Source organism: Ranitomeya imitator, chromosome 5 (assembly GCF_032444005.1).
Source record: "Ranitomeya imitator isolate aRanImi1 chromosome 5, aRanImi1.pri, whole genome shotgun sequence".
Lineage (NCBI taxonomy): Eukaryota > Metazoa > Chordata > Amphibia > Anura > Dendrobatidae > Ranitomeya > Ranitomeya imitator.
The window spans coordinates 234,657,632-234,673,805 of record NC_091286.1 but is presented as its reverse complement, the minus strand read 5'-3'; the positions used below and the strand labels follow the sequence as shown (position 1 = coordinate 234,673,805).

Sequence of the window (16,174 nt, the reverse complement as noted above, 5' to 3'; positions counted from 1 at the left end):
CTGTACTATTAATCTGGTTCTGGGTGCTAAATTGCCCAAGACCCGTTTGTACAACCTCACTGGCCCAGAGCGAACCGCTATGAAGGAGTATATTTCTGAAAGCCTACACAAAGGCCACATCCATCCTTCTTTCTCTCCTGTTGCGGCTGAATTCATTTTTGTAAAAAAAAAAAAAGATGGTGGTTTGCGCCCGTGCCTTGATTTTCGGGAATTAAATAAGATAACAGTGAGAAATACCTATTCCCTCCCGCTCATCCATGATTTGTACAATCAATTGTTGGGGGCCAAATGGTTTTCTAAGTTGGACCTCAGGGGAGCATATAATCTAATCCGTATTCGGGAGGGGGATGAGTGGAAAACAGCATTTCTCACTTCTGAAGGGTTATTTTAGAATTTGGTTATGCCCTTTGGTCTCACTAATGCTCCAGCTGTTTTTCAAAATTTTATCAACCATGTATTTTCTGATTTTTATGGGGTGTTTTTGTGGTATATTTAGATGATATCCTTGTGTTTTGATCTAACAAACAAGTTCACATGGATCGTCTACGTGCGGTTCTCCTGAGGTTACAGGAGAACTCGCTCTTTGTGAAACCTAAAAAATTCACATTTTTTGTCCAAGAATTGTCCTTTCTGGGGTTCATTCTGTCTGACAAGGGGTTTCATATGGACCCTGGGAAGGTATGGGCTATTGTGGATTGGGTGAAACCCAGAGACATAAAGAGTCTTCAACGTTTTCTGGTGTTTGCAAACTATTGTAGGAAATTTATTTAGGGGTTTTCACAGGTGGTCAAGCCCATCACTAATCTGATTCGTAAGGGGGCTAATCTCCAAAACGGGTCAGCTCCGGCTTTATTTAAAAAATGCTTTATGTCTGCCCCTGTTTTGGTCCAGCCTGATCCATCTGAACCGTTCATTGTTGAGGTGGACGCGTTGGAGGGGGTGCGGTGTTATCCCAAGGACCTGCCACTTTGACTAACCTGAAGCCCTGTACCTTCTTCTCTAAAAAATTCTCTCCTGCTGAGAGAAGATACGATGTTGGGAATCGGGAGCTTTTAGCTATCATGTTGGCCTTTGAAGAAAGGAGGCACTTATTGGAGAGAGCTGTTCATCGGATCACGGTGATTACGGACCACAAGAATCTGTGTTATATTGAGTCATCAAACGTTTGTCTCCCAGACAGGCGAGATGGTCGCTTTTTTTCATGCTTTAATTTTTCCATCACCTTTCAACCTGGTTCCAAGAATGTCAAGGTGGATGCCTTATCTCGCAGCTTGGATCTGATATCACCTCCCGAACCTCCTTCCTCCATTCTTCAGCACGGGGTGGTCGTGGCAGCAGTGTCTTCAGAATTGGAGTGGGAGATTTGTGAGGCTCAGTCTCTTGCTCCTCTGTCTTTGCCTGACAACAAGCTCTTTGTCCCGGTTCAGTACCAGTTGAGGGTGCTCCAGGAGATCCACGATTCTGCTCTTAGTGGGCATCTTGGAATCTCGGCCAGTCATAGAGCTATTGCTAGGCTGTTTTGGTGGTCCTCTATGGCTTCTGATGTCGCCGTATTTGTATCTTCCTGTGATACTTGTGCCCATCCTAAAAGCTCTCATAACTGGCCAGCCAGGCAATTGGTGCCATTGCTAATTCTGGATAGACCTTGGACTCATTTGTCCATGGACTTTATCACTGATCTCCCTCCTTCCTAGGGCAAAACTGTGGTCTGGGTGGTGGATAGATTCAGTAAACAGGTGCATTTTGTACATTTGGTGGGACTGCCTAATGCTGAAACACTTTCTAGGTTTTTGAGCACATGGTGCGATTGCATAGTGTGTCTTTGAATGTGGTTTCAGATGGGGGTACAATTTGTGTCCAAATTTTGGAGGGCTTTTTGTAGTAAAATGTTAGGTATTACTTTGGCCTTCTCCTCGACCTATCATCCCGAAACCAATGGTCAGATGGAGAGGACCAATCAATCTCTTGAACAAATTTTGCAGTGTCTTGCCACGTCCCAGCAGGATGATTTGTGTTCTTTGTTACCAGTGGCTGAGTTTGCCTTTAATAGTTGTATTAACCAGTCCATGAGCACCTCTCCGTTCTTATGTAATTATGTCTTTCACCCTCATCTTGTTGAGTTTTCCAGGATAGACTCGGGGTGTCCAGGGGCTGATTTGGCCATTCAGTGGCTGAGGGAGGTATGGAGCGAGGTCCAGAGGAATATTGGGGAAGCTCAAGGCAAACATAAACAGTTTGCGGATAAGCGACAATCTACAGGACCCATATTCCTGGTGGGTGATAAAGTATGATTGTCTACATTCGAACATGCGACTGAAAGTTCCTTCCACTAAGCTAGGTCCCAGGTTTATAGGTCCTTATGAGGTAATTGAGGTTGTCAATCCAGTTGCCTTTCGCTTACGTCTACATTCGTTGCTTCGGATCCCCAATGTGATCCATAAGTCTCTCTTGAAGCCATTTGTACCTTCTTCTGATGGGTCTCCATCCCCTCCGCCTCCGGTTTCTGTGGATGGGCAGATGGAGTATATAACAGAAACCATGGAAAGTCTACTTCTAAAGCAGATAGATGAAGCTGCAACCCATAATGAGGTCCTGGTTATGGGGGACTTTAACTACCCGGATATTAACTGGGAAACAGAAACCTGTGAAACCCATAAAGGCAACAGGTTTCTGCTAATAACCAAGAAAAATTATCTTTCACAATTGGTGCAGAATCCAACCAGAGGAGCAGCACTTTTAGACCTAATACTATCTAATAGACCTGACAGAATTAGAATTAGAAATCTGCAGGACGTCGGGCATCTAGGAAATAGCGACCACAATATTGTACAGTTTCACCTGTCTTTCACTAGGGAGACTTGTCAGGGAGTCACAAAAACACTGAACTTTAGGAAGGCAAAGTTTGACCAGCTTAGAGATGCCCTTAATCTGGTAGACTGGGACAATATCCTCAGAATTAAGAATACAGATAATAAATGGAAAATATTTAAGAACATCCTAAATAGGCACTGTAAGCGGTTTATACCTTGTGGGAATAAAAGGACTAGAAATAGGAAAAATCCAATGTGGCTAAACAAAGAAGTAAGACAGGCAATTAACAGTAAAAAGAAAGCATTTGCACTTCTAAAGCAGGATGGCACCATTGAAGCTCTAAAAAACTATAGAGAGAAAAATACCGTATATACTCGAGTATAAGCCGAGATTTTCAGCCCAAATTTTTGGGCTGAAAGTGCCCCTCTCGGCTTATACTCGAGTCACGGTAGCGGTGGGGTCGGCAGGTGAGGGGGAGAGGGCGCTGAGGTATACTTACCTAGTCCCAGCGATCCTGGCGCTCCCCCTGCCGTCCCACGGTCTTCTGTGCTGCAGCTTCTTCCCCTCTTCAGCGGTCACGTGGGACCGCTCATTAGAGAAATGAATAGGCGGCTCCACCTCCCATAGGGGTGGAGCCGCCTATTCATTTCTCTAATGAGCGGTCCCACGTGACCGCTGAAGAGGGGAAGAAGCTGCAGCACAGAAGACCATGTGACAGGCGGGGAGCGCCAGGATCGCTGGGACTAGGTAAGTATGTCATACTTACCTGTCCCCGTTCCAGCCGCCGGGTGCCGCTCCATCTTCCCGGCGTCTATCTGCGCTCTGACTGTGCAGGTCAGAGGGCGCGATGACGCATATAGTGTGCGCGGCGCCCTCTGCCTGATCAGTCAGAGCCGAGAGTGACGCCGGGACCGGACGCCGGAACGAGACGCCGGGAGCTGCAATCAAGAGATGTGAGTATGGCTTTTTTTTTTTATTGCAGCAGCGGCACAGATTTATGTGGAGCATCTATAGGGAAATATGAACGGTGCAGAGCACTGTATGGGGCAGTATGAACGGTGCAGAGCACTATATGGGGCAGTATGAACGGTGCAGAGCACTGTATGGGGCAGTATGAATGGTGCAGAGCACTATATGGGGCAGTATGAACGGTGCAGAGCACTATATGGGGCACAGATATGGGGCAATATGAACGGTGCAGAGCATATAGGGCACAGATATGGGGCAATATATGGGGCAGAGCTATAGGGCAATATGAAAGGAGCAGAGCACTATATGGGGCACAGATATGGGGCAATATGAACGGTGCAGAGCATATAGGGCACAGATATGGGGCAATATGAACGGTGCAGAGCACTATATGGGGCACAAATATGGGGCAATATGAACGGTGCAGAGCACTATATGGCACAGCTATGGGGAAATAATGAACAGTGCTCAGCACTATATGGCACAGCTATAGGGCAATAATGAACGGCGCAGAGCACTATATGGCACCGCTATGGGGAAATAATGATCTATTTTTATTTTTGAAATTCACCGGTAGCTGCTGCATTTCCACCCTAAGCTTATACTCGAGTCAATAAGTTTTCCCAGTTTTTTGTGGCAAAATTAGGGGGGTCGGCTTATACTCGGGTCGGCTTATACTCGAGTATATACGGTATTTTATCTAGAAAACTAATTAAAGCTGCCAAAAAGGAAACAGAGAAGCACATTGCTAAGGAGAGTAAAACTAATCCCAAAATGTTCTTCAACTATATCAATAGTAAAAGAATAAAAACTGAAAATGTAGGCCCCTTAAAAAATAGTGAGGAAAGAATGGTTGTAGATGACGAGGAAAAAGCTAACATATTAAACACCTTCTTCTCCACGGTATTCACGGTGGAAAATGAAATGCTAGGTGAAATCCCAAGAAACAATGAAAACCCTATATTAAGAGTCACCAATCTAACCCAAGAAGAGGTGCGAAACCGGCTAAATAAGATTAAAATAGATAAATCTCAGGGTCCGGATGGCATACACCCACGAGTACTAAGAGAACTAAGTAATGTAATAGATAAACCATTATTTCTTATTTTTAGGGACTCTATAGCGACGGGGTCTGTTCCGCAGGACTGGCGCATAGCAAATGTGGTGCCAATATTCAAAAAGGGCTCTAAAAGTGAACCTGGAAATTATAGGCCAGTAAGTCTAACCTCTATTGTTGGTAAAATATTTGAAGGGTTTCTGAGGGATGTTATTCTGGATTATCTCAATGAGAATAACTGTTTAACTCCATATCAGCATGGGTTTATGAGAAATCGCTCCTGTCAAACCAATCTAATCAGTTTTTATGAAGAGGTAAGCTATAGGCTGGACCACGGTGAGTCATTGGACGTGGTATATCTCGATTTTTCCAAAGCGTTTGATACCGTGCCGCACAAGAGGTTGGTACACAAAATGAGAATGCTTGGTCTGGGGGAAAATGTGTGTAAATGGGTTAGTAACTGGCTTAGTGATAGAAAGCAGAGGGTGGTTATAAATGGTATAGTCTCTAACTGGGTCGCTGTGACCAGTGGGGTACCGCAGGGGTCGGTATTGGGACCTGTTCTCTTCAACATATTCATTAATGATCTGGTAGAAGGTTACACAGTAAAATATCGATATTTGCAGATGATACAAAACTATGTAAAGCAGTTAATACAAGAGAAGATAGTATTCTGCTACAGATGGATCTGGATAAGTTGGAAACTTGGGCTGAAAGGTGGCAGATGAGGTTTAACAATGATAAATGTAAGGTTATACACATGGGAAGAAGGAATAAATATCACCATTACACACTGAACGGGAAACCACTGGGTAAATATGACAGGGAGAAGGACTTGGGGATCCTAGTTAATGATAAACTTACCTGGAGCAGCCAGTGCCAGGCAGCAGCTGCCAAGGCAAACAGGATCATGGGGTGCATTAAAAGAGGTCTGGATACACATGATGAGAGCATTATACTGCCTCTGTACAAATCCCTAGTTAGACCGCACATGGAGTAATGTGTCCAGTTTTGGGCACCGGTGCTCAGGAAGGATATAATGGAACTAGAGAGAGTACAAAGGAGGGCAACAAAATTAATAAAGGGGATGGGAGAACTACAATACCCAGATAGATTAGCGAAATTAGGATTATTTAGTCTAGAAAAAAGACGACTGAGGGGCGATCTAATAACCATGTATAAGTATATAAGGGAACAATACAAATATCTCGCTGAGCATCTGTTTATACCAAGGAAGGTGACGGGCACAAGGGGGCATTCTTTGCGTCTGGAGTAGAGGAGGTTTTTCCACCAACATAGAAGAGGATTCTTTACTGTTAGGGCAGTGAGAATCTGGAATTGCTTGCCTGAGGAGGTGGTGATGGCGAACTCAGTCGAGGGGTTCAAGAGAGGCCTGGATGTCTTCCTGGAGCAGAACAATATTGTATCATACAATTATTAGGTTCTGCAGAAGGACGTAGATCTGGGGATTTATTATGATGGAATATAGGCTGAACTGGATGGACAAATGTCTTTTTTTCGGCCTTACTAACTATGTTACTATGTTACTATGTTAGTATGAGTTCGAATGGATTGTGGAATTGCACATGGTCCGCAGTTCGCTGCACTTTTTGGTCCATTGGAGGGGTTACGGTCCTCAGGATCGATCCTGGATGCCGATCAGTTGGTATGGGCATTTCATACACGGTATCCTGTGAAACCTGGAGGTCTAGTGACCCCCTTGAGAGGAGGGTACTGTCATGATCCAGACCAGGTTTTGAGTACTTTTTTTCCCTTTTTCCTGGTCTGTTCATGTCAAGAGTTAACATTTCTCAGCCTCTGTTTGGGTTCAGGTTGGCTGTTTATTGCCTCTACTTCCTACAGGTGATGTCAGTTATAGTTTTTGCCTAGTCCTGCTGTAGCTGACTCTGATTGCTCTGATTTATCCTGCTGCATTGCTGTCTGAACCCGTTTCTCTGTTTTCCCCTATTCCCGTCTTGACTCCGTGTTTCCCTTCAGTGTGCTAAATCCCTGGTTTTGACTTGGCTTGTATCCTGACCTGCTTCTGTCTTTTGTCTTTTGGCTTATCCGCTCTTGATCGTTACTGACTCCCTGGCTTGTCTCTGACCGTGAGTTTGCTTATTCCTTTGGTACTGCGCTACAGTCTAGGATTTGACCCGGTAAATTTGACTATTCTGCTGCCACCTGTGGTATCCTCACTGCTGCACTGCAGGCCAGCTCTGGTTAGGTAGAGTCCTGCTTACACTCTACTGCCATCAAGTGGAGCCTACACCTACCTGTATTGCAGCAGCGTGAAAGTTGGACGTGGAAATGCGTTAAGCAAAGGGATCTCGGATGCACTGTGGAACTGGACTGGAAATCCCTGGGTTGACAGAACCAGTAAACGTGGGGATGGTGAGGTGGAACAGATAGTAATGCTCGAAAAGTAGTGTACTAAGGAAATAAAGAATAAGAAGTGTTATATTCAATACTGCATGCTATAGTTTGATGAACTAGAACTGTTCAGTAAACATTTGCTTGTTTACAATGAATTGCGCGTCCCATGAGTTATGTGCGACAGCTCCTGAGGTTGGAGACTTGGAGAAAGCGGAGGCCTGCGGTCTACAAGTGACTGTGATGTACCCCACATTTGACAACACATTGGGAATAGGACACAATTTTCCTGTAATGTACTGGGTCTGTAGTTCGGCAATTGCTACTGTGCTTGGTCACTTTACAGATTAGTTTTAAAAATATATTTCTTTGATAATTAGATCCATTCATTTTTCAACATTTAACCACCACAGTGTCAGAAGGGGGCTGGTTAACTACTAATTTAAATTGCTAAGTCACCCCACTTCTATAATTTAGAGACATCTTGGCTATTGAAATGAGCAGTCAGACAGCCCCCTTCACTCACTGCTTAAGTCACATGTCAACACAGTAGCCACTACAAAAGATCTAACCCCGGCAAACTCAAAAAACTTGAAGATAGAACTGTCATGTGCAAAAGAGAATGGTTTCCAATGTTTCGGCTCAGGCACGAGCCTTCGTCAGGAAGACAATCTTATATTAGTTATACCGTATGTAGGTCCCGGGCTCTCAGATTGCTCTATGGAAGCTCCTTGCCTCCACACTAAAGTGGTCACTAGCAAGGACACAGGGTGGGAACCACATGCCAGCTGCAGCCTTCAGTATGAACAGTGAATAAGGCTCATTGTGGTCTAACCACCTCTTACAATACCTTATGCGCATTCCATAACTTACAGTACTCAATGCATCTGTATTCCTAGCAATTGATAGCACTGTGGATGTGAACAGTTTCATTTAATTCCATTCTGCTGGCCAATCAAGACCACTTTTGACAGACTTCAATAGGGCAATCTGAGAGCCCAGGACCTACATACGATATAACTACCATAAGATTGTCTTCCTGACGAAGACTCGTGCCGGAGCCGAAATGTTGGAAACCATTCTCTTTTGCACAAGATCAATAAAAAAACTTTGAAAGCAACAGTTCTGTCTTCACATTTTTTGGAGTCTGCCGGGGTTAGATCTTTTGTATTGTCTTACCGTTTTACCCATGAGCACCTAACAGTGGTCGAGCCTGATCCTATCTGCTTTTATTATTAACACAGTAGCAACTGTCCTGGAGCACAGGACTGGAAGAGAACTAGCATGGACCCAGACTCAGGGCAGACATTATTTTTATTATTATTATTTTTTATTATAGCGCCATTTATTCCATGGCGCTTTACATGTGAGGAGGGATATACATAATAAAAAACAGGTACAATAATCTTGATCAACACAAGTCACGACTGGTATAGGAGGAGAGGGGACCCTGCTCAGGGCTCGAGGGCTCACAATCTACAAGGGATGAGTGAAGATACAATAGGTGAGGGCAGAGCTGGTCATGTAGTGGTTTGGTGGATTGGTGTTTACTGCAGGTTGTAGGCTTGTCAAAAGCGGTAAGTCTTCAGGTTCCATTTGAAGGTTTCCACAGTAGGCGAGAGTCTGATATGTTGGGTTATAGAGTTCCAGAGGAGGGGGGATGTGCGGGAAAAATCTTGTATGCGATTGTGAGAAGAAGAGATAAGAGGGGAGTCGAGAAGGAGATCTTGTGAGGATAGGAGGTTGCGTGCTGGTAGGAACTGGGAGACGAGGTCACAGATGTATGGAGGAAACAGGTTGTGGATGGCTTTGTATGCCATGGTTAGGGTTTTGAACTGGAGTCTCTGGGGCATGAGAAGCCAGTGAATGGATTGACAAAGAAGAGAGGCCAGGGAATAGCGGGGGGGTTAGGTGGATTAGTCGGGCAGTAGAAGTTTAAGATAGAGTGGACGGGCACGAGAGTGTTAGAGGGGAGACCACAGAGCAGGAGGTTGCAGTAGTCAAGGTGGGAGATGATGAGGGCATGCACTATAGTTTTTGCAGATTCTATGTTGAGGAATGTACAGATCTGGTAGATGTTTTTGAGTTGAAGTCGGCAGGAGGTGGAAAGGGCCTGGATATGTGGCTTGAAGGAAAGATCAGAGTCAAGGATTACACCGAGGCAGCGAGCTTGTGGGACTGGGGAGAGTGAGCAGCCATTAACTTTAATGGATAGGTTTGTTGGGAGAGTCGAGTGAGATGGGGGAAAGATGATGAATTCTGTTTTGTCCATGTTAAGTTTTAGAAATCTAGAAGAGAAGAAGGATGAAATAGTGGGCAGACATTGTGAGATTGTGGTTAGTAGGTAGGTGATATCTGGTCCAGAGAGGTAGATTTGTGTGTCATCAGCATAGAGGTGATACTGCAAGCCGTGAGATTCTATGAGCAGTCCCAGTCCGAAGGTGTAAATGGAGAAGAGCAGGGGCCCTGGGACTCAACCTTGCGGAATTCCGACAGATAGAGGGTGAGATGAGGAGGTGGTGTGTGAGTGGGAGACACTGAATGTTCGATATTTCAGGTATGATGTGATCCAGGATAGGGCCAAGTCTGTGATGCCAAGAGATGAGAGGGTCTGTCAAAGGCAGAGGACAGAGTAGTGTCGCTTGGCTTTGGCAGTCAGCAGGTCATTGGTGACTTCAGTTACGGCAGGTTCAGTAGAGTGACGCGGCCGAAAGCCAGATTGTAAGCGGTCGAAGAGGGAGCAGGAAGAGAGGTGGGAGGACAGTTCGAAATGGACATGTTGTTCCAGTAGTTTTGAGGCAAAGGGGAGAAGTGATATTGGGCAATAGCTAGATGCAGAGGATGGGTCAAGAGAGGACTTTTTGAGGATAGATGTGATTGAGGTAGGTATGTTTGAAGCATGAGGGGAAAACACCAGTTGTTATTGATAGGTTGAAGTGATGGGTTACAGTTGGGATGAAGACTGGGATGAAGTGGATGGGATCAGGTCAAGTGCACACGTGGTGAGATGTGAACTTGAGAATAGGGTGGAAAGTTGGTCTTCCATAATGGTGGAGATTGATTGCAATTGGTGCGACCTGTGCAGTTGCGCAGGGGCCGGAGAGGTAAGGGAACCCAGTTCTACTTCCAAAGCAGGTGCAATTGTGCATTATGATGAGCTACTGGACTGGAATGTTCCCATATATTGTTCTTGTACATATCAGACATATCACTAGAATGGCACTGGCACTGAAGTTGAATACAAACTATTTTTATTTTACATATAAAGAGCCCATATTCTGTCTGTGTCCACCGGTGCCAAAAATGCAACATCTACATGGACTAATAAGACCATGTTAGTATATGAATGTTTTCTAATTTACAATAAAGGTAATTTAACCATTTTATTCCATCTTGTATTTGATCTGCAAACTCTTTAAAGTATGGGTTAGGTCAGTTTCAAGCTTCACACTAATGTAAGCTAGCAAAACTAATGTGTAAGTATGGAGGAGCCAGACAACTGATGGTGGTGGAAATATCCATCCGACATGTCTAATTTCCGACTGCTGATCCCTTCGTACTACCAAAGATAAGTCTCTGACAGAGATGTCTCAGAGTACAATGCAGTAGTTGGCCAAGCATTGCTCCTGTGTATGAGAAAGATGGCCAATATGGCTGTCAATCAAAGGATCAACCAAAGCATTGTTCCGCCAATGGCCATGAAATAACAGCTAACTTTAGAGATATAGTTTTAGGTGATCTAACTTCAGATCTGTAGAAAGGTAGGAGGTTGGTAACCAATATTACCCTTAACTAAAACAGTCCCATATTCTTTATAACTTAGAAATAATTTTTTAAGTTGCGTATATGACTAAGTTTCCTGCTTGATATTCTGATGTTTAGTATATTGAGTACTTTATAACTTTATACTTATGCAGCATTCATAAAGCCATGTACCACAAGTGAATAATAATAATAGCTCGCCAGCAGATCTCATATGGACATTCGTATAACAGACATATTGTTTTGCCCTTTCAGAGGTGTGGAGAAATCCAATTTGACAACCCAGATCAGAATGCCAGATGCGTGTGCATGCTAGGTAAGAAGTCTTCATTTTTCTAATGCAAATGCTAAAGGTTATGAAGCTTTACCCCTGTATTTCTGGTGAATGTGAAAAGAGTCCAGCCATGAAGGTTTCATTCACAAAATAATCCTATTAGTTTTGGCTGACAACACAAAGTTAAAATATTTTTATATACTGAAATACTATTTCTAATATATATATAAGAAATATAATGTGTGTATATTTATATATATATAAAATAAAAGATGAATTAGGCCATAAAACTGATGTCAAAAAGTGCTCTTTTCGTGAGCCTGGAATCTTGTTGAAGATTGGCCTGGAAGATATTTGTGGTTTGAATCCCAATTCCCACAAGCCACGTGAAAATAGCTTCTTGGCGACCTCTCTACAGCAACCATTGCAAGGACGTTCACAGCTAACAAATTATTGGCATCAAGCAATGAAGCAAACATTGCAGGTAAATAAACTCCTTATTATGACTTTAGTTGGGTCTTATGGAATGTCCTCTCACGAAAACGCTACCATTTTATTCTTGTGCTGTCTTGTTCACAGAAATGTCTGGAAGTTGTAGACACATCATTACTGTCTGTTGTAATGACTAATTGGAAACTGCCTGGTTGAAATCTTAAGGTGAAAATGTGTGGAAGGTCTCCTTATTTAAAGAGTTAGCTTTTTGTTACTGTATTGGAGTGCACACTGTTAGATTGAATAACTTTAAAAGGGGTGTCTCTTTCTCATTCCCTGTGTTCCCCCCAGTAAAATAATAGCATCTATACTTTGAGGCCAGCGCCATTCCAGAGGCATTGTGACTGTCTCTTCCGGGGATCACATGACATTTTTATGTCACGCGATCCCTGTGGCCAGTCAGCGCTGGCTTGACTCTGCCTGCCTTCAAAAAAATAACATACATCCAAAGGAAGTGAAAGCTGCTCAGCAACCGCTGATTAGCTGCAGGTATCACAAATCAAATACATCCAGAAGATGTCAAGCAATACCTGAGAACAGCACCGGCACCGGTGGTGAATGTAGCTGTTATTATTTTACTGGGGGGAAATAAAGGGATTGACAACGGGGTTGTCTGAGTAGTGGACAATCCCATTAAAGGCTTGTCCAGGACTTAACATTTAATAGTCTGTCACTGGGATAGGTTATCACTATGTGATTGGTGGGATCCGACATCCCCACCAATCATTTGTGCATGAAGAAACACACTAGCTCAATCCACTTCTTAGTAGACACTGCTTAATACTGCTATTTATCTCCAATTCAAGTCAATAATGTAAGGACTGCAGTGTTCCACCCCATGTATTTCTTATATCCATCTACTGATATAGAAGATTATAACTGATGGGTAGTATTCTTGTCTGTCTACAGTCACTCTACATGACTGCAGACTTGTGAATCCTCACAGCATATACACTGCACACTGTCAGGACTCTCCGCTCCTGACATCAAGTATGTTATGTGCATACTTCTAGCCACATTCTGACTAGATGTTTCCAGCCTCGCTCAATTCACTTGTATTGGGCAAGGCTGTGCACATCTAGTTGGCACTTGACTGCATGTATGCAAATCGCATACATAGTCAGGCACTCACCCACTGCAAACCTGAACCCCAAGTCTAGACAACTACTATAAGACAATTGTTACAAACAGGTCTTTGAGGTCTTCTCCCTCTCTGAGACAGGAGGTAAGGTAAAATGCATAAAAGATATCTGGACCTTCTAGTACTGTATCTTTGATCTTAGACTAGAGTGAGGCATGGGGGTCTATATAATAGAAAATAACCAAGTGTGACACCATTCTAAAAACTGCACCTCTCAAGGTGCTCAAAACTGCATTCATGAAGTTTATTAACCCTTCAGGTTTCACAGGAATTTTTGGAATGTTTAAAAAAAATGAACATTTAACTTTTTATCACAAAAAAATTTATTTCAGCTCCAATTTGTTTTATTTTACCAAGGGTAACAGGAACAGAAAATGGACCCCAAAAGTTGTTGTACAATTTGTCCTGAGTACGCCGATACCCCATATGTGGGGGTAAACCACTGTTTGGGCGCATGACAGAGCTCGGAAGGAAAGGAGCACCATTTGACTTTTCAATGCAAAATTGACTGGAATCGAGATGGGACACCATGTTGCGTTTGGAGAGCCACTGATGTGCCTAAACATTGAAACCCCCCACAAGTGACACCATTTTGGAAAGTAGACCCCCTAAGGAACTTATCTAGATGTGTGGGGACCACTTTCACCCATCAAGTGTTTCACAGAAGTTTATAATGCAGAACCGTCAAAATAAAAAATCAAATTTTTTCACAAAAATTATTTTTTCGCCCCCAATTTTTTATTTTCCCAAGGGTAAGAGAAGAAATTGGACCACAAAAGTTGTTGTGCAATTTGTCCTGAGTACTCTGATACCCCATATGTGGGGGTAAACCACTGTTTAGGCGCATGTCAGAGCTCGGAAGGGAAGTAGCGCCGTTTGACTTTTCAATGCAAAATTGAAGGGAATTGAGATGGGACTCCATGTTGCGTTTGGAGAGCCACTGATGTGCCTAAACATTGAAACCCCCGACAAGTGACACCATTTTGGAAAGTAGACCCCTAAGGAACTTATCTAGATGTGTTGTGAGAGCTTTGAACCCCCAAGTGTTTTACTACACTATCAATTATTAGGTTCTGTAGAAGGACGTAGATCTGGGTATTTATTATGATGGAATATAGGCTGAACTGGATGGACAAATGTCTTTTTTCGGCCTTACTAACTATGTTACTATGTTACTATCAAATAATGCAGAGTTGTGAAAATAAAATTTCTTTTTTTTTCCACAAAAATTATTTTTAGCCTCCAGGTTTGTATTTTCCCAATGGTAACAGGAGAAACTGGACCCCAAACATTGTTTTCCAATTTGTTCTGAGTACGCTGATACCCCATATGTGGAAGGAACCACCGTTTGGGCGCATTGCAGAGCTCGGAAGGGAAGGAGCGCCGTTTGGAATGCAGACTTAGATGGAATGGTCTGCAGGTGTCACATTGCGTTTGCAGAGCCCCTAACGTACCCAAACAGTAGAAACCCCCCACAAGTGACCCCATATTGGAAACTAGACCCCCAAGGAACTCATCTAGATGTGTTGTGAGAACTTTGAACCCCCAAGTGTTTCACTACAGTTTATAATGCAAAGCCGTAAAAATAAAAATCTTTTTTTTTCCACAAAAATGTTTTTTAGCCCCCCCCCCCCAATTTTTATTTTCCCAAGGGTAACCAGAGAAATTGGACCACAAATGTTGTTGTCCAATTTGTCCTGAGTACACTGATAGCCCATATGTTGGGTTAAACCCCTGTTTGGCCACACAGGAGAGCTTGGAAGGGAAGGAGCACTGTTTTACTTTTTCAGCGCAGAATTGGCTGGAATTGAGATCAGACGCCATTTCGCGTTTGAAGAGCCCTGATGTGCCTAAACAGTGGAAGCCCCCAATTCTAACTGAAACCCTAACCCAAACACACCCTTAATCCCAACCACAACCACACTCCTAACCCTAATCCCAACCCTAACCACACCCCTAACTCCAACACACCCCTAACTCTAATTCCAACCATAATCCTAACCACACCCCTAACCCTGACACACCCCTAACCCTAATCCCAACTGTAAATATAATTCAAATCCTAAATTTATCCCCAACCCTAACTGTAGCCCTAACCCTAACTTTAACCTCAACCCTAACTCTTACTTTAGCCACAACCCTAAGGCTGCTTTCACGCATCAGGTTTTTTCTTTCAGGCACAATCCGGCAGTTTCAGGCACAATCCGGATCCGTTTTTGTCTTACGCCGGATCAGTTTTTTCTCCCATAGAGTTGTACAGTATTAGCGCCGGATTGTGCCTGAAGGACATGTGTTTCATCCGTTTTGTGCTGGATCCGTCCCTTCAGGCTTTTTTGCCGGACAAAAAAACGTTCACTGCAATGGGAAAAAATCTCTCTCTCTCTCTCCTCCCCCCCTCCAGGAAGTCAAAAATCCATGCGCAGTAAAGAGAGCCGAATCCAGCTAAAAAACGGATCCGGTGCATCAGTTTTTCACAATTTACGCTGGATCTGGTTTTTGACAAATTTGCCGGATTTAGCCTGAAACCAAAAACCTGATGTGTGAAAGCAGCCTTACCCTAACTTTAGCCCCAACCCTAACCATAACTTTAGCCCCAACCCTAACTGTAGCCCTAACCCTAACTTTAGCCCCAGCCCTAACCCTAACTTTAGCCCCAACCCTAACTGTAGCCCTAACCCTAGCCCTAACCCTTACCCTAACCCTAGACCTAACCTTGGCCCTAACCCGAACCCTAGCCCTAACCCTAACTCTAATGGGAAAATGGAAATAAATGCATTTTTTTAATTTTATTATTTTCCCTAACTAACGGGGTGATCAAGGGGGATTTGATTTACTATTTATAGTGGGTATTTTAGCAGATTTTTATGATTTGCAGCTGTCACACACTAAAAGACGTTGTTTATTGCAAAAAATAGTTTCTGCATCTCCACATTTTGAGAGCTATCATTTTTCTATATTTTGGTCCCCAGAGTCATATGAGGTCTTGCTTTTTGCAGGATGAGTTGACGTTTTTATTGGTATCATTTTCGGGCACATGACATTTTTTGATCGCTTTTTATTCCGATTTTTGTGAGGCAGAATGACCAAAAACCAGCTATTCATGAATTTCTTTTGGGGGGGGGGGGGGGGCGTTTATACCGTTCCATGTTTGGTAAAATTGATAAATCTCTAAACAGCAAAAGCACAAAAAGAGGATTCAGAGATCCTCCAAAAATTAGAAAAAAACTGCAAAACACGGCAGAGGTTCTTACCTGCCTAGGCCTCCAAACAGATGCACTAACAGGATGCAGTGGAC

The 16,174-nt window shown here is 43.4% G+C and overlaps 1 protein-coding gene across 1 annotated transcript in view; it reads left to right on the top strand.

Moving 5' to 3' along the window:
- PDE7B (phosphodiesterase 7B) overlaps positions 1 to 16,174 on the top strand; it is a 562,290-nt gene that overhangs the window by 215,420 nt on the left and 330,696 nt on the right. Inside the window, exon 2 of the mRNA XM_069725979.1 lies at positions 11,228 to 11,288. Within this exon, the coding sequence (XP_069582080.1) occupies positions 11,228 to 11,288 (61 nt within the window). The remainder of the gene's footprint in view (positions 1 to 11,227; positions 11,289 to 16,174) is intronic.